The following is an 18,967-nucleotide window of genomic DNA, read 5'->3' on the forward strand; positions in this document are numbered from 1 at the left end:
GAAACAGATCCCTCTCTGCTCTCAGAAGAGCCAAGACACATCTCTGCTGAGCTCTGCTCCTCACTCTGTCACACTGTCTCACACCGACCCTCCTATAGGCCTTATCCATGTGGATGAGGGACAGCCAGGCCTCTGCATACCGACACTTACCCCTCCCCCAGGCCACCTGTGCCATTGTTTTTCTACCACTCTGACCTCGAGAACGAACAAAAACAAACACATGTTTATTTTAGAGTGTGTGTATTCTCCCAATACCATGAACAAATATTAAGGCCTAATACTGTCCTGTCATTTTCCAATGGCGTGAGAGCTGTCAGCTGTAGTGCTCTCAGAGCTGTGAGGTGCTGGCTGTCAGTTGGGGGGCTTGGAGATGTTGCCCAAGATATCCTTCAGACAGAGGGATCATGTCTTTCATATTTCACTAAAAGGAGCATCTCAACACACACAGGCAGCAGATCTGTATTCTATATTTACAATCTGGTTAGACCACCCAGCAACGCACATCAGACAGGAGCACAAAGTGGTACAAGAACACAGTAAGCTTTTCTGATGTATCTGCATGAATTAAGATGTTGTAACATATTAGCTGAGTAGCTCAGCGGTCTAAGGCACTGCATCTCAGTGCTAGAGGCATCACTACCGACCCTGGTTCGATTCCAGGCTGTATCACACCCGGCCGTGATTGGGAGTCCCATAGGGTGGCGCACAATTGGCCCAGCGTTGTTAGGGTTTGGCCGGGGTAGGCTGTCATTGTAAATAAGAATTTGTTCTTAACTGACTTGCTTAGTTAAATAAAGGTTACTTAAAAAAATAAAAATAATTTAAATCTGCTGTCATATTAACAAGGATTTATTCAAAGGAGACTGCTGATTTTGTTGATTATGTGCAGAAAAGCAGTCTCTGTGTTGGAGTGGACAGGAGTTGGAAAACCTGGACAGGAGTTGGAAAACCTGGACAGGAGTTAGAATACCTGGACAGGCGTTAGAAAACCTGGACAGGAGTTGGGAAAGCTGTCCTATCATGTTGCTGCCAGCATATTCAATTGATTTAAACAAATGGCTCTCTCATAATCTCAATTTAACATCATGTTCAAGTTTGTTTTTTTGGACGTTGTGATTAGCAGCAGATGTTATGGTACGGTGGGCTCGTATTATTAGCCTGGAATCCAAACTGATACTGGAGAATATCAGGTTATCATGCTATGGGGCTCTCCAGTGAAGCGTGAGAATAATGTTACCGTTTCCGTGATTTAAGAAGCTGCAATGCTGCCCCTCTGTGGTAGTCAGCATTATTATCACTTTACTTGATTTTCCAGAAGTCCTGACATGTAGTAATTTTAGAGCCAATATCTTTCCATGTCATGACAGATATGTAGGATATTTAAGATATGTAATTAGGCGTTGCAAGAGGAACACTATTATATTATTCTACCGTGTGGCCATTTGATATGCAACATATCAATAGTCTTGTCACAATATGCATTCATATTATTTTAGCTAATGCAATAATTTATAAAGCTTTGGCACAGATACCCACAATGTGATGAAATTATTATCTACATCAGTGATGGGCAACTTTAATTGGGGTGGGGGCCACAAAAAAATATGAACTCATCATGAGGGTCTGCAGTGGCTCGCGGGTCTGTGTACCAACACCGTAACCCACACATGCAGTCAGAGTCGGCCCTACCCTTTTACCCGATACAATTGCAATCAGTGGGTCAGGCGGCGCCCTACTGCCCGATTCATATCGCGTGATTTCTGATGATTGTTCTCGATTATATCGACTGATTGGTTCTGTATGGGGTGACCCTTTTGGGGGAACAAAGCAAAATCTGGTTGGGCCGCTAGTTGTCCATCCCTGAACATGCAGTTGATTCCTTCTTATATGTGCAAGCAACTCCTGCCAGGGAATGGTGGGGCGTAAATCGTGGGTTCTTGATTTTGACAGGGTTCGTGATATTCGGAATCCTTGGGACGTCCCTACCCTAAACCCTAACGCCAAGCATAACCCGTTGTCACGCCTGGTTCTCGACGAGGCTACCCTAACCCGAACTTCAACCATTCATACATTTCAACTTCATTGGGGTAGGGACGTCCCAAGGATCTTGAAAGCAGACCATTTTGAAAGCATGACGTAGAAAGGGGCGGAGATTTCAGTCAATGTGGAAACGCGATAGTCACAGCAGTATCAGCACCAGTAGTTCTGGAAGTTTCTTACATGGTGGCTAGCTCGCGACATGGTGAAAAGCGGATTTTGAGTAGCCACGATATCTCAGCTCATAAATTGGTTTATTCAGCAGAGAGTGGGATATATTTATGTAACTCCATAGTTTAATAGGTCCAAAAAAACCGTGGAGGGTCGGATTTGTAGCTAGCTTGCAGCTGTCAACTGGTTAAGTAGCTAGCCAGTTTCAAACACTACATTTCAGTGTGGTTGGTTGACAGCCTTTGATATAAGATTAACTGGTGAATTGACGATGTTTTTTTGAATAACAAGCGTTACTTGACAGATACTTGTAATGGGTAAAGACTATTATAAAGTGTTGGGTATACAGAAAGGCGCCTCTGAGGACGAGATAAAGAAGGCGTATCGAAAGCAGGCCTTGCGATATCACCCTGATAAAAACAAGTCCACTGGAGCTGAGGATAAATTCAAAGAGATCGCCGAGGCCTATGATGTCCTCAGCGACGCAAAGAAAAAGGATATATATGACCGATATGGAGAAGAAGGTAACGCATCAACTTTTGGTTCCACACAGTGTGGTGCACCATTGTAACCTGAACTGTCTTGCGCAATCGACGTTGTCAGGTTTGCCAACTATGTAACGTTACTAGCTGTATCAGCCGTGGCCGTTGTTTTTGACAACTTCTAGCTAACGTTATTATTTAAATGTTACTGTTTGTGTTTTTCTTTGAGTGTAGCCCTATAAACTATTGTAGTTATTATATTGGAAGCAACTGAGCGCCGGAAACAGTCAGAGGCACTACAATTCTCTCGAGAACTTGCTGGAACTTTCCTGCTTATTCTGAGTTCAAACTGTCAGTGGGGCTAGTTTGTTCACATCACAACGTTAATTCCTTCCTTCTGTCACGTCCGATCATGGTCTGTGACACATTGCAGAACACCTTTTCAGAAACACTGCTCTGTCACAGTGACCCCTGAAGACACAGGTGGAAATGTAGCATGCTTTAGCAGTATTCATTTAGAGAGATGGTATGTCTGGAAGTGTTGAAAATGTGTTGTGAATAAGTGATTCAAAGGGATTTAAAATAAACATTTTGATGTTTGTTCTTGTGTTCTAAAATAGCAATTTTGATGTTGTGTTCACTCTTACAGGCCTGAAGGGGCACACAGCTGGCGGGGGTGGTGGTCCCAATGGCCCCAACAACTACAACTACACCTTCCATGGAGATCCTCACGCCATGTTTACGGAGTTTTTTGGTGGCCGCAGCCCATTCGACCAGTTCTTCGCACGCAACGGGGACGATGACATGGACACTGATGACCCCTTTGCCGCATTTGGTATGGGGGGCATGCCGGGTGGAATGGGAGGGTTCCACCAACACCAGAGGTCCTTCAAATCCCGACCAGGGGGTCCCCACGGGGGCCGTGAGAAGAAGAAAGATTCTCCGGTGGTGCACGAGCTGAAGGTGAGCCTGGAGGAGGTGTTCTCCGGCTGCACCAAGAAGATGAAGATCTCCAGGAAGCGGCTGAACCCGGACGGCTGCAGCATGCGCAGCGAGGATAAGATCCTGACAGTGGACATCAAGCGAGGCTGGAAGGAAGGGACCAAGATCACCTTCCCCAGGGAGGGAGACGAGACGCCCACTAACATTCCTGCTGACGTGGTGTTTGTGGTCAAAGACAAACCCCATCCTGTGTTCCGCCGGGATGGCTCCGATATCATCTACCCTGCTAGAGTGTCCCTCAGAGATGTGAGTGCTTGGTCTTTGTGATTTCTTAAACATTGTATCAGTCATAAACATAACCCACTAAACTCTTTCACTTGTATTCTCTGTAATCATGGTAATGATATTTTCCTCTAAATATGCTTTGTTGCACCATTTAAAGGTCAGTTCACTGCATTTCAAACATTTTAAACAGTCAGGAATAATATAATGAATTCATGGCTTGTAAAATTATACCTAGGCTAAATGTAAGCCTTCCACAACCCACTAATAATTAATTCTATTATAGCAGTTTAACTTGCTTTTTTGCAATAATCACTGATCTGGATTTTAAGTCTGTCTGTATGAAAATGCCCTTTTTGTAAAAAAATGTAACCAGAACCATACACGATGCACATCCACTAAAAATGAGTAGTTAGCTAATCTTTATATTTAAAATCTAGCCATCTTGGATCTATTTGCTTGCTAACAAGTTCGAACAGTAACTGTTATGAACACACCCTCCTGTCAGTCTCCTACTGTTTGAACAAAATGCTAGCCTGTCCACTTTGTGGCCTACCTACATGGATAAGAAGATGCTTATTTCTCAGAATGAGAACAAGTTGCCAATACGGTATGAAAGTACTAGTATTTACTACCTCCTGTTGCAAATCCCGTACTATGTTTTTGAATGGGGTTCAAGCTTATATAATCACATTTATGAAAACAAGGTTGTGTGAGAGAAAACAGGCCATGTCTGACTCCCCACAGTCCTGTTAGGGTGATTTCTCCCCTTCTCAGCTGTCTGTCACAGCCTCTTGGTTTACACCAATTAGAGTGCCAAAATGCACATTTGGACTCTGACCCAACCCACTCCAGGTCAGAGTGGCTATCGTTGTCGGCAGATGAAGACACAAGTTTGGCTGTCGACCAAGTTATGTGTGTTTATTTTAGTATAATTGTGGGTACAATGCATCCAAGAAAACCACAAACTGAAGATTTGTGTGTGAATACTATAGTGTGTGGTGGTGAAGATAAAAGTCCTAGACTAAGAAGCATTCGTACTGTTCTTGCTGCACAGCCTGTAGCGAGTCAGAACAAATTATCAGTATTACGTACTAGCGGGTAAGGGCATTCATAGCCGACCGCTCAGATGGCTCCAGCTAGTTGTTTTTACAATATACACTACCGTTCAAAAGTTTGGGGTCACTTAGAAATTGATTTGTTTCTGAAAGAAAAGCAAACAATTTGGTCCATTTAAAATAACATCAAATTGATGAGAAATATAGTGTAGACATTAATGTTGTAAAAGACTATTGTAGATGGAAATGGCAGATTTCTAATGTAATAATTACATAGGTGTACAGAGGCCCATTATCAGCAACCATCACTCCTGTGTTCCAATGGCATGTTGTGTTGGCTAATCCAAGTTTATCATTTTAAAAGGCTAATTTGTCATTAGTAAACCCTTTTGCAATTATGTTAGCACAGCTGAAAACTGTTGTCCTGATTTAAAGAAGCAATAAAACTGGCCATCTTTATACTAGTTGAGTATCTGGAGCATCAGCATTTGTGGGTTCGATTACAGGCTCAAAATGGCCAGAAACAAAGAACTTTCTTCTGAAACTCTTTAGTCTATTCTTGTTCTGAGAAATGAAGGCTATTCCATGTGAGAAATTGCCAAGAAACTGAAGGTCTTGTACAACGCTGTGTGTACTACTCCCTTCACAGAACAGCGCAAACTGGCTCTAACCAGAATAGGAGTGGGAGGCCCCGGTGTACAACTGAGCAAAAGGACAAGTACATTAGTGTCTAGTTTGAGAAACAGACACCTCACAAGTCTTCAACTGGCAGCTTCATTAAATAGTACCCACAAAACACCAGTCTCAACGTCAACGGTGAAGAGGCGACTGCCTAGAAGGCCAGCATCCCAGAGTTGCAAAGAAAAGGCCATTCTCAGACTGGCCAATAAAAAATAAATATTAAGATGGGCAAAAGAACACACACTGGACAGAGAAACTCTGCCTAGAAGGCCAGCATCCCGGAGTCGCCTCTTCACTGTTGACGATGAGACTGGTGTTTTGTAGGTACTATTTAATGAAGCTGCCAGTTGAGGACTTGAGGCGTACACACAGCAAAAGGGTTTTCTAATGATGAATTAGCCTTTTAAAATGATAAACTTGGATTAGCTAACATAATGTGCCATTGGAACACAGGAGTGATGGTGGCTGATAATGGGCCTCTGTACGCCTATGTGGATATTCCATAAAAAATCAGCCGTTTCCAACTACAATAGTCATTTACAACATAAACAATGTCTACACTGTATTTATGATCAATTTGATGTAATTTTAATGGACAAATTGTTTTTCTTTCAAAAGGGACATTTCTAAGTGACCCCAAACTTTTGAACGGTAGTATATATCATTATATTCGTGTATTGATTTACTCATACCCGATGCCTTTTATCCCACTCAAGAAGTAAGATACATAGCCAAAAGTTAGAAAAGTCTCATTTGAACTATAACTCATGCAGCGTTGTTAGCATGCCTGCTCGAGTTGACTCACAGGACAGTAAAAACCTGTTAGTTACAGGCTGTTTGATATTTTATATTTAATTGCGCTGTTACTTTTGTTTTTTTATTGAACGTGGCCAGCCAGTAGGCCTACTTTTTGTTTGTTTGTAGACCGACAAGGTGTCGAAAGGGAGATGTATAGCTGGTGGGAGATGTAGTTCATGTGTGTAGTTCTAATAAAACAGTGGTAACTTTTCGGCTGTGTGCTGCTTTTTGGCCGTCAAATACGTTAAACTGGCATATGATATGGTAAGTTAATTCACATGGAAACATATACATTTTAATATATCGTATATGACTGAATTTGACAATGCAAATTTGAAGCCCATTCTTAGCCTACAAAATGTTTATAAAACACCGACTAGACAGCTAGCAGTCCGTGGCTAAAATGCACCGCTAGCACCAAACTGAGCATACATTTTCCACAATCATGTCTCGTTTTATAAGGGTGTGCTCTGCGCCAAATTTTGGGAGTTGAGACATAAAAGGGGTATCGTTAGAAAGGTTACGTTTTCTTACAATAAAATGTCCCAATGTGTTTCAGGGTCCATCTCACCCATTCTGTTTGACCAAACCTCAAATGCAAATATCGAGTTGAAACTGCTTGTTGTCAGAGGAAGAAGTGATCTTTCGTCTTTGTTATTGTGAGGGGCGTGTGTGTGAGTGAGAGAGAGATGGGGTAGGTGCACAGAAGGTTTGAAGGAGACGAGACCGAAAAGACAACGTCATGAGAACAAGCGGACGTAAACGCTCATAAACAAAAAACTTACGATACAGGCATTTGGAACATCGCGCTAAAACACAATTTCTAATTAATTCGATATATCGCCCAGCCCAACTCCCAGGCCTTGTACTCTTTAACAAAAAATATAACACACCTAATTGTGACAATCTGTATTTCTCTCTCCCATCAGGCACTGTGTGGATGCACGGTCAGCGCTCCCACTCTGGACGGCAGGACTGTGACTGTGACCTCCAGAGACGTGGTCAAACCTGGGATGAAGAAGCGTATTGTGGGAGAGGGACTACCCCTGTCCAAGTGCCCAGAGAAGAGGGGGGACATGGTGCTTGAGTTTGTAGTGAAATTCCCTGAGAATTTGGGGCAGAGTGCCCGCGATGCACTGACTCAGATTCTTCCTCCTTGAATGACTAAGTGGCTTTTGAAGACACCTAACAAACACGAAGACAGCCAGTTGTGTTTCTCCATTAGTTGTCCTTACCCTAGGCCAAAGAACAGAATAGTTGTTTGGGAATTATACCTGTTTATTTTGATTCAACCTTTGATCCAAATTATAATTCAGTTATATATTTAACCACCATGAGATATTGACAGAGTAACATGTTGGTCTCTGTTCTCTGATGTTAGCTGTTCTGTTTGCTTCATCATTTTTTCCTGTTTAATATTATTAAAACATTTAGATTTTATTACCTACATGTCCTATTGACAGTATTCCATTTCCCATTGGAAGGGAAAATAAAGACACTTCTGGGGGACCCAGTGCTAGACATTGGATAATAATGTTTGTGCATAGCGCAGGGGTTGGTCTGGCCATGTAGAGATGACTGGAGCTGGTTGTTATAAGGTGCGAGGGATAGGTAGAGTTGAAGATGCCTGTGGCAAACAGAGCACTGACGTGGAATTTGTGTGGTATCCTGTTGTTTTGATAGTGCTTCCAGAATATTTGTTGCAGGCAACTTATCAACTATATCTCTCAGGAGCAGTGACACACATCTGAATGTAGATATACTTATAAATACAATGCATACAGTGCCATCGGAAAGTATTCAGACCCCTCAACTTTTTCCACATTTTGTTACATTACAGCCTAATTCTATAATTGATTAAAATTGTTTTTTCTTCTCATCAATCTACACAAAATACACCATAATGACAAAGCAAAAACAGGTTTTTAGAAATGTTTTAGAATACATTTTTTATCAAACTTAGCACATTTACATAAGTATTCAGACCCTTTACTCAATACTTTGTTGAAGCACCTTTGGCAGCGACTACAGCCTCGAGTCTTCTTGGGTATGACGCTACAAGCTTGGCACACCTGTATTTGGGGAGTTTCCCCCATTCTTCTCTGCAGATCCTCTCAGGCTCTATCAGGTTGGATGGGGAGCGTTGCTGCACAGCTATTTTCAGCTCTCTCCAGAGATGTTTGATCTGGTTCAAATCTGGGCTCTGGCTGGGCAACTCAAGGACATTCAGAGACTTGTCCCGAAGCCACTCCTGCGTTGTCTTGGCTGTGTGTTTATGGTTGTTGGAAGGACAATGACCCCTTCACCCCAGTCTGAGGTCCTGAGTGCTCTGGAGCAGGTTTTCATCAAGGATCTCTCTGTACTTTGCTCTGTTTATCTGTGCTTCGATCCTGACTAGTCTCCCAGTCCCTGCCGCTGTTAAACATCCCCACAGCATGATGCTGCCACCACCATGCTTCACCGAAGGGATGGTGCCAGGATTCCTCCAGACGTGACGCTTGGCATTCAGGCCAGAGAGTTCATTTTTGGTTTCGTCAGACCAGAGAATCTTGTTTCTCATGGTCTGAGTCTTTAGGTGCCTTTTGGCAAACTCCAAGCGGGCTGTCATGTGCCTTTTACTGAGGAGTGGCTTCCGTCTGGCCACTCTACCATAAAGGCCTGATGTGGTGGAGTGCTGCAGGGATGGTTGTCCTTCTGGAAGGTTCTCACATCTCCACTTAGGAACTCTAGAGCTCTGTCAGAGTGACCATCAGGTCACCTCCCTGACCAAGGCCCTTTTCCCCCGATTGCTCAGTTTGGCTGGGGGGCCAGTTCTAGGAAGAGTCTCGGTGGTTCCAAACTTCTTCCATTTAAGAATGATGCAGGGCCACTGTGTTCTTGGGGACCCTTTTTGGTACCCTTCCCCAGATCTGTGCCTTGACACAATCCTGTCTCGGAGCTCTACGGACAATTCCTTCAACCTCATGGCTTGGTTTTTGCTGTGACATGCCCTGCCAACTGTGCAACCTTTTTATAGACAGTTATGTGCCTTTCCAAATCCAATCAATTGAATTTAGCACAGGTGGACTCCAAGTTGTAGAAACATCTCAAGGATGATAAATGGAAACAAGATACACCTGAGCTCAATTTCGAGTCTCATAAAAGGGTCTGAATACTTATGTAAATAAGGTATTTCTGTTTTATAGGTTTTAAACATTTGGTAACATAAAAAAATGTTTTGCTTTGTCATTATGGGGTATTGTGTGTAAATTGCTGAGGATTTTTTTATTTAATCAATTTTAGAATAAGGCTGTAACGTAACGAAATTTGGAAAAGTCCAGGGGTCTGAATATTTTTCGAAGGCACTCTATATCTTTGGTGTCACCGGTATTATTTTTGCAGTGATGTATGCGAGAGATTCTGAAACTGAGTTATGTTGGGGAACTAGAGCAAATAGAATTCAGAAAATTCTTTGTGCTTAAATGGGAGGGGCAATACTGGGGATTCTTGAGCACAACTTGCAAATCATGTTCAAACTAACCCAGAGAATGAGGTATGAATAAACATTTTTAGGAAGTCACTCCAGGCAACAGATTCCACATACTTGATACACTACATGTCCAAAAGTGAGTGGACAACCCTTCAAATGAGTGGATTTGGCTATTTCAGGCACACTCATTGCTGACGGGTGTATAAAATCTAGCACACAGTTATACAGTCTCAATAGACAAACATTGTCTACTGAAGAGCTCAGTGACATTCAATGTGGCACCGTCATAGGATGCCAACTTTCCAACAAGTCAGTTCGTCAAATTTCTGCACTGCTAGAGCTGCCCCAGTCAACTGTAAGTGCTGTTATTGTGAAGTGGAAACATCTAGGAGCAACAACAGCTCAGCCGTCGAAGTGGTAGGCCACACAAGCTCACAGAACGGGGCCACGGAAGCAGGTACAAATCATCTGTCCTCGGTTACAACACTCACTACTGAGTTTCAACCGGCCTCTGGAAGAAAAGTCACTACAATAACTGTTCATTGAGAGCTTCATGAAATGGGTTTCCATGGCCGAGCAGCCTCACACAAGATCACCATGCGCAATGCCAAGCATCGGCTGGAGTTGTGTAAAGCTCGCCGCCATTGGACTCTGGAGCAGTGGAAATGCGTTATCTGGAGTGATGAAACACGCTTCACCATCTGGCAGTCCTATCTGGGTTTGGCGGATGCCAAGAGAACACTACCTGCCCGACTGCAAAGTGCCAACTGTAAACTTTGGTGGAGGAGGAATAATGGTCTGGGGCTGTTTTTCATGGTTCGGGCTAGGCCCCTTAGTTCCAGTGAAGGGAAATCTTAACGCTACAACAGACAATGACATTCTAGACGATTCTGTGCTTCCAATTTTGTGGCAACAGTTTGGGGAAGGCTCTTTCCTGTTTCAGCATGACAATGCCCCCGTGCACAAAGCAAGGTCCATACAGAAATGGTTTGTCGAGATCAGTGTGGAAGAACTTGACTGGCCTGCATAGAGCCCTGTCCTCAACTCTATTGAACACCTTTGGTATGAAATGGCACGCCGACCCAGGTCTAATCGCCCAACATCGGTGTCCGACCTCACTAATGCTCTTGTGGCTGAATACTGCGGGGACTTGCTTCCAATGTTCCAACATCTGGTGGAAAGCCTTCCCAGAAGAGTGGAGGCTGTTATAGCAGCAAAGGGAGGGACCAAGTCCATATTAATGCCCATGGTTTTGGAATAAGATGTTCATCAAGCAGGTGTCCACATACTTTTGGCCATGTAGTGTAGCTTCTCCAGTTGTATAGATTTTAGTTATTCAAGGGCGCGTTATCTATTTTGTGCCAAATCTCACGTCACGCATGTGAGATTGAACTCGTTTGTGTGTGTGTGTGTGTGTGTGTGTGTGTATATATATATATAGACAAACGTGCGCCATCTTATTGTGAAATACTATTAAGAAGATGGTGTGATGTGTTTTGACCTCTGTAGGACCCCTTACATTTAACTTGAGAATCACTATTGTTGTAAGTATGATGAACTTGTATGCCCATTCTCCAGTGAAACTTGTAGGTGTGTTTACTCTGCAGTGACACTTTAGAAGCTGTTCAAAACTGCGGTGCATTTTAGCTGTTTAAATTCTCTCTTTAACTCTGTTAAAGCTGTGAAAATTATAGCTACTGCTACTTCGGAACCTCTATGCAAACCATTTCTGTTAGATAATCTTCATCCTTTTTATTTTGTCATATCCTGTACTTCTTACACACTGCAGAGCAAACAATGACTTGCCAAATATGGCTGCGTTTAGACGGGCCCCAATTCTGAGCTTTTTCCCCCACTAAATTGTATCTTGACCAATCAGATCAGCTCTTAAAAAGATCTGCTGCTAAAAGATCCGATGTGATTGGTCAAAATACCAAATTAGTGGAAAATAGATCAGAATTGGGCTGCCTGTGTGAACGCAGCCTACAGTAAGTAGTGAACTGATTTTTGAAGCACATTGTTTGAGATAAAGCAAGCCTAAGTAAGCATCTGTGGTAAATAAGAAAATCATTCCAAAAATGACAGTTGACAAACTGTAAAATAGCCAAGTAGTGAGTCAGTTGTATTGTTAAAATATGTCTGAATTATTTGAACAATGTTACATTTTCAAGTACTTGAAACACATATTTTAACCTGGGGTGCATTCATTACGCTGATTCTGTTGAAAAACGTTTCATCTGTTGCACAAAAGGTTTACGCCAAACGGAAAATGTTTTGTAACAAATTATTTTTATTGGACAAATTCAGGTAGATCCCGCACCGTTTCGTGCTGTTTGGTTCTCAAACGCTAAATGGTTTCCGTTGCGAGATGTAATGAATTTGATTTTCATTGAGGTTGTAATGATCAGTCAACACTTACCCATTTATCATTCCACTCCAAGTGGAGTTCCACTCTTATTTCATTTTAACAGATAAATGTGGTTTAACATGAATGTAGAGATGTGTAATCTCGGTTTAACTTTTTTGTAAAAAAATATTTGCTTTATTTGCAAATGTTTTCCTATGATGGAAAAGTTTAAGTTGTTTTTATAAAATTTGCAGACATTCTTTATTATTATTATTAGGCACCCAGAATTGTATTTGACAAATAGGTGTTAGCAGTCCACTTTTAATTTGTATGAAACTGAACATTTTATTTTATTTGTCCTATCCTTTGAACAAATGAGGTCCCCTTGGCATTTTGTGGTATTTTAGTTGTTGCAAAGACTGGCAAACTTGTAAATCTCAAATAAAATTGTACAAAATGTTGTAGTTCTGTTTTATTTGGGGCCATGTCAAACTTTTAAAGTAACCGAGTGGATTTAATTCTGCCCCCCGTGGGGCGGGAACCAGCTACTTTTTGCTTTCCTGCACACTGACTCTGTACCAAATCAAATGTTATTAGTCACCCCCTGTATATAGCCTCATTATTGTGTTATTTTAGTTTATTTGCACTGTTGGTTACGGGTTTGTAAGTAAGCAGTTCACGGTAAATTCTACACTTGTTGTATTCGGCGCATGTGACAAAGTTTGATTTGATTTAACAACTAGGGACTAGCTAACTGGATTAGGGTCAAAGCACCATTGTAACATAGCGCATTTTGTTCTACCTGGAGCAGATTGTCAAACAAGCAATCTGAAAAACACACATCCACATCCAGGGGTTAAACAGAGTGAGAGACATATGGGAACTGAATCTGTTACAAGTTAGGCTTTTACTGAAAATGCTCAGCTTTTGATTCTGTCTGCCATCTATACTAGACAGATTATAAAATGCATTACAGGCAGTGTAGATGAATTATTCATGCCAGGAGGACTATTGGAATTCCTAGGACAGAGGGTTTAAAAAACCTGCCTTACAGTAGGGGGCATCAAAGAGCTAGAGACGAGGAGAGGAATCCTATAGTGGAGGAGGCCATTATACAGTGCTGAAGTTCCACCCCTGCTGTCGTCAATTGTTACCACAGCCGCAAAGTAATAAACCCCGCCTGTTTCTACTATTGCTCTTCTTAAAATCTGATTTTAAACTTAACCTCACTGCTAACCTTATTCCTAACCCCCAAACATAAATAAAATAACAAAAAGCACATTTTTGTTTTCCTTTTTTTTCTCTCGACATAGCCAATTTGGACTTTATGGCTGGGCTATCTAATGAAAACATCCCTGCTGAACAACATACATAACATCAGATCTTCCTTTCCTCTCATTTTCTTGTTAGCGTATCTCACAAGACTAGCGATTCAAATGCGATGTAACTTTACTTCCACAACCTTTGGATCAAGAAGTAACCTAGTGTTTTGATGTTCCATTTCACGTCTGGATTGAATCAATCACTTCGTACAGCGAGTTAGCTAGCTAAAGCTCTGGTAAGATGCTTACCTTGACTGCTATATTCCTTCATTCTCAGCTAGCTAGCAGCTAATATTGTGTTAGCCAACAAGCTAACTAGCTAACAAGTTAGCTACCTAGCTGACAATCTGTTTAAAGAAAAAATAGGTGTGTCAAATTAAGTGCAATCTCTGATTCAAGTTTAGATGTTTATCATCTTGTCTAATGCCATGTAATTTGATGGCAAGACAAGTAGGCTGAATAAGTGTTTTAAGGGTGAGCTAGCTAGCTGGCAAGTTAGCTCCTGGGCGTTTTGATAGCGTTCAAAAACGAGTATCTTCCAGTGTATTGTGATGTGATGCACCAGCTATGGGGTTTGGTAGTAATGTTTAACTAACCTGTCACAATCTGTTCGCAGATGCACTCTGAATGTGTAGTTGCAATACACTTGAAGTTGCTGGAAACAAGTTTTGTCCCAACAACAGCAGTAGGTAGCTACAGCTACCACCATCAAGAGATAGCTGGGGTTCAGTGGTGAATCATCAGGTGTTAGAAGACTTGAGAGAGTCCTATGCTGGACAGGACCTTTGGCTACCTACCAAAGCAGCATCTGTTCACGTCCACCGACAGACAGACAGAAGGATAAAAATGCCTCTTGGATTGGGTAGAAGGAAGAAAGCATCTCCACTAGTGGAGAACGAGGAAGCCGAGCCAATCCGAGCGGGCCTTAATGTCCCAGGAATGGACGGCCTGGATGGAGGTGGTGTGGGGCTCGGGGAGGGTACTACCCAGGAGGGTCTGCCACCCCCACCCACCAGCCTGAGACCTCGTCTGATCTTCCACACCCAGCTAGCACACGGTAGCCCCACGGGACGCATCGAGGGCTTCAGCAACGTGCGAGAGCTTTACACCAAGATCGGAGAGGCCTTTGGGATCGCACCACCAGAGGTGAACAATATGACGACTGACGTATGTGTGTGTGTGTGTGTGTGAGAGAGAGAGAGAGAGATTTGCTTCAGTTTGTCCCTTTACTGACTCACTTTCTAACTCTTCAGGTGATGTTCTGCACTCTGAACACTCACAAGGTGGACATGGACAAGTTACTGGGGGGTCAGATTGGGCTGGAGGACTTTATTTTTGCCCATATCAAAGGCCAAAGGAAGGAGGTGGAGGTGTTCAAGGGGGAGGACGCCCTGGGGTTGACCATCACTGATAATGGAGCTGGATACGCCTTCATCAAGGTGGGCATGGTTACTGGCTAGGAAATGAGTCGTCTGTGTCTCACCTCTGTTAGGTCTGGCAGTGGAAGGAAATGCGTCAGCATCACACACAGAGGACTAAAAATGGAACAAAATGGGAGCGTTTGAAATGCAGAGCCTCAATTGCAGCGACAGTGTGGAATGTACAGTAGACTGAATATAAGATGTTAGTTAGTTGCCTATGCACATTATAGAGTTGTTTATGATGCCCACTGCCAAATTGGCAAATTGTGAAATTGTGGATTTTTACTTTGTCTCATCCTGTCCCTTCCAGAGAATAAGGGAGGGTAGCGTGGTCCATCAGATCCAGGTCATCAACGTGGGAGACATGATTGAGTCCATCAACGGCCACAGTCTCATTGGCTGTCGACACTACGAGGTGGCCAAGATGCTCAAGGAGCTGCCCAAGGGGAAGGACTTTGTTCTCAAGATGGTGGAGCCCTTGAAAGCCTTCGGTGGGTTTGTTTGTGAGATTGTGTGTGCTGACAAAATAATTATGAATCATATTATATTTAGGAATGAGTCAGCAGTTATCAAACTTTGTAATGCCTTTTACTAATTGCTCTTATATTATCATTGACTAGCTAGATATAGAATTAGGAGGTCAGAAACCTGATGCTCCTTTGACATGTTATGTTGTCTCCCTTACCTGTAGACATGATCAGCCAGAGGTCAGGAGGGGCCCGGGCTGGCTCAGGAACCCAGCTGGGGACAGGGAAGGGCACCCTGCGTTTACGCTCCAAAGGCCCAGCCACTGTGGAGGAGCTGGTGAGTGTGTGTGTGTTGGTTCTTCTATTACCGTTAATAAGGTAAACATGGTTTCAGGTCATGACTATGTTTGTGGTATTTGTTTGTCAGCCCTCTGCGTTTGAGGAGAAGGCCATAGAGAAAGTGGATGACCTCCTGGAGAGTTACATGGGCATCAGAGACAGTGAGCTGGGTAAGGGAGACAGTGTGTGTATACGTGTGATTCACACATCATGCAGCTCCTGTTAGCAAAGTGGTGACTTGTGTGTTACCACTTCAAATTTTATTTGTTACATGCTTCGTCAACAACAGGTGTAGACTAACGGTGAAATGCTTACTTACGGACCCTTCCCAACAATGTAGAGAGAAAGAAATTGAGAAATAATAGAAAAGTAAAACATGTAATAATAGATACACAATGAGTAACGATAACTTGGCAATATACACGGGATACCAGTACTGAGTCGATTTGCAGGGTACGAGGTAGATATGTACATTTCACTAGGAATAAAGTGACATATAATAAATGTATGTGATGAGGCAAAGTTAGTGCAAAAAGAGTCAATGCAGATAGTCTCGGTAGCTATTTGGTTAACTATTTAACTTCCTATTACTTTGTTGTGCTGTGGTTGACCCCTGTCTAACCCCTCTCCCTCACTGTCAGCTGCTACAATGGTGGAGCTGGGGAAGGACAAAAAGAACCCAGATGAGTTTGCCGAGGCGTTGGACGAGACTCTTGGTGACTTCGCCTTCCCGGATGAATTTGTTTTTGACGTCTGGGGTGCCATCGGGGACGCCAAGGTCGGCCGGCTGTAACAACCTGTGTGGTTTTGAATGCTGAGGCACCAACCTGCAACAAACAGAACTACCAGGAAACACCACACTACCATCATGTGATTTACTTATTGTTTTCTGTGTACGTATTATTTTTTACGTGGAGTTTACTACACTTGTTGGGATACTGTTGGGGGAGACTTTGGGAGGATAGAGACAGTGTATGGGAGAGGATAGAAGACTCTGATCACTAGCTCTGATCACTCGATCAGGCTGAAAATACTCTCATCAGACTATTGAATGCAATACGTGGAGGTTATTGTTTTCAAACAGCAAGTGCTGTTCAATTTTCTTCCAGGTCTTGTGGTTGTGGACACACCTCCTGACATTGAACACGTCACATGTTAACTCCCAGGTCTTTGTTCCACTAGTCCTCTGAGGAACAATCCCGAGAACAACAAGTGGGAGAAGTGAGGGACCACGGCTTACATACACCTACCTTTTGAAGTTTGAGTTCAAACAAACTGTGATTTCCCCCCCCCCCCCCCACTTTGCACTGTGTTGCGCTGCGCTGTAGAAAATATAAGAAAAGTGCATTGTACTTCACTGGAGCAGTCACTCACTACATAGCACTGGTGCATAGAACCGGACTACACTATTTGTGTTCTGTGCAGTGTTGTTCAGAGAGAGGCGTATTGAGACGCTCAGGCCCAGAATGTTCTGGTCAAATCTCATGGTCAGAAAAAACTGTCTTATTAGCCCGTGCTATTATTGTTTGTCTCCTCGTTGTGAGTTTTTTTGGTTTTATGTGCCGTTGAGTTTCACTATTGAAGGAGTGTTTTGGCTGCTGAAGGTTGTCACTACAAAATTAGCTGCAGCTTTTTCTATGGTTCAAACTACAATCACTATCAGTTTTTCTGAAGTGAATAAGGTATAGAAACAAGCTGCACTTTACTTGTAGCACATCCGTCTGTTAACAGAGATAGTCTGGTTAATACTTAAATGGTCCTCTTTGCCAGGGAAACTCCAGTATTAAGAAAAGCAGTGTTATATTACAGTATTACAAGAATAATCAAGAATTTGAAGTACATGTTTAAAAAAAAAAATAAGTAAAAAAAAACTATTGACTTATTGGTAGACTGTGTGAGCTTTTAATTTTTAATTTTTTAGAAATGTTTTTTGCAGGATTTTTTTTTAAAGGAGTGGTGTTTTAAATGAAAAGGAGTTGTGTAACTGATGAGGAATTTCCTCTGTTTTAATTGAGTTGGTGGTAAAAATGACAACTGATATCCATGCCAAAAGCGTTGGCATTTCCAATAGACTGCATTTTTTAGGGACCAGACAGTCTCAACATGAAGGAGCCAAATAGTGATGCACATAAGTCATGGAGCGGTCAAGTAATGAAAGAAAAATGCACCATTATGCAATTCTGCAATGAAATGAAGGACCAAGTCCAACACTGTTACTTTAGGAAAGAACCTGGACACTACCATAGGGACACAATGTCATTATCAAACCAAACTACTTTTAGTGACTTCTTTATAGATGAATAAAAAACATGCAATATGGGTCAAAGTTCCAAGATATAGAAAATAATTACTCATCATATGAAAATAAATATTTTCTAACTTTTTGGGGTTTTATCTTTTCCATAGTCTATCTCTGAATGAACAACATATTTTTGTAGTAAATTGTTTGGTTGTTTTTCTGTCTTCCAATGCTGTTGAAGTATATCTAGATGGTTACTGTCATAAAATACTGATAATAGGCACTGTAATACTGAGGACATTGTTTTGGTATGGCTTTCTATTACAATGTCTGATTTATAATGGCAATAATAATGACAAAGATTATGAAATAAGATGTCTGGAGTGCTGTGTGTTTATGGGTGTGTGTGTGTGTGTGTTTATTGGTGTGTGTGTGTTTGTGGGTGTGGGTGTGTGTTTATGGTTGTGGGTATGTGTGTGTGTGTGTGTTTATGGGTGTGGGTGTGTGTGTGTGTTTATGTGTGTGTGTGTGTGTTTATGTGGGTGTGTGTTTATGTGGGTGTGTGTGTGTTTATGGGTGTGTGTGGGGGTGTGTGTGTGTGTGTTTATGGGTGTGTGTGTGTGTGTGTGTGTGTGTGTGTGTTTATGGGTGTGTGTGTGTGTGTGTGTGTGTGTTTATGGGTGTGTGTGTGTGTGTGTTTATGGGTGTGTGTGTGTGTGTGTTTATGGGTGTGTGTGTGTGTGTTTATGGGTGTGTGTGTGTGTGTGTGTTTATGGGTGTGTGTGTGTGTGTGTGTTTATGGGTGTGTGTGTGTGTGTGTTTATGGGTGTGTTTATGGGTGTGTGTGTGTGTGTGTGTTTATGGGTGTGTGTGTGTGTGTGTGTGTGTTTATGGGTGTGTGTGGGTGTGTGT

General features: G+C 42.4%; 2 protein-coding genes across 2 annotated transcripts; both read left to right on the plus strand.

Annotated features, from left to right (window-relative positions):
* Positions 1–2,177: 2,177 nt before the first annotated feature.
* Positions 2,178–7,898, plus strand: LOC115171562 (dnaJ homolog subfamily B member 1). The gene is made up of 3 exons (XM_029728510.1): positions 2,178–2,732; positions 3,340–3,938; positions 7,381–7,898. The coding sequence occupies exons 1-3, from the start codon at positions 2,522–2,524 to the stop codon at positions 7,609–7,611; spliced, it is 1,041 nt and encodes a 346-aa protein (XP_029584370.1). The 5' UTR covers positions 2,178–2,521; the 3' UTR covers positions 7,612–7,898.
* Positions 7,899–13,348: 5,450 nt separating this feature from the next.
* LOC115171564 (PDZ domain-containing protein GIPC1) lies at positions 13,349–18,428 on the plus strand. The gene is made up of 7 exons (XM_029728511.1): positions 13,349–13,825; positions 14,206–14,735; positions 14,843–15,028; positions 15,321–15,501; positions 15,702–15,814; positions 15,905–15,986; positions 16,458–18,428. The coding sequence occupies exons 2-7, from the start codon at positions 14,436–14,438 to the stop codon at positions 16,607–16,609; spliced, it is 1,014 nt and encodes a 337-aa protein (XP_029584371.1). The 5' UTR covers positions 13,349–13,825; positions 14,206–14,435; the 3' UTR covers positions 16,610–18,428.
* The last annotated feature ends 539 nt before the right edge of the window (positions 18,429–18,967 follow it).

The sequence above is a fragment of the Salmo trutta genome, chromosome 32 (assembly GCF_901001165.1).
Source record: "Salmo trutta chromosome 32, fSalTru1.1, whole genome shotgun sequence".
In the NCBI taxonomy this organism is placed as follows: Eukaryota; Metazoa; Chordata; class Actinopteri; order Salmoniformes; family Salmonidae; genus Salmo; species Salmo trutta.

What these genes read in the sequence shown, in the direction of transcription:
- LOC115171562 (XM_029728510.1), top strand. Translation starts at nt 2,522, where the DNA reads ATGGGTAAAGACTATTATAAAGTGTTGGGTATACAGAAAGGCGCCTCT. An exon ending in TGACCGATATGGAGAAGAAG is followed by an intron (nt 2,733 to 3,339) that starts GTAACGCATCAA and finishes TCACTCTTACAG; the next exon opens with GCCTGAAGGGGCACACAGCT. An exon ending in CTAGAGTGTCCCTCAGAGAT is followed by an intron (nt 3,939 to 7,380) that starts GTGAGTGCTTGG and finishes CTCTCCCATCAG; the next exon opens with GCACTGTGTGGATGCACGGT.
- LOC115171564 (XM_029728511.1), top strand. Translation starts at nt 14,436, where the DNA reads ATGCCTCTTGGATTGGGTAGAAGGAAGAAAGCATCTCCACTAGTGGAG. An exon ending in CTGGATACGCCTTCATCAAG is followed by an intron (nt 15,029 to 15,320) that starts GTGGGCATGGTT and finishes TGTCCCTTCCAG; the next exon opens with AGAATAAGGGAGGGTAGCGT. An exon ending in CAGCCACTGTGGAGGAGCTG is followed by an intron (nt 15,815 to 15,904) that starts GTGAGTGTGTGT and finishes TTTGTTTGTCAG; the next exon opens with CCCTCTGCGTTTGAGGAGAA.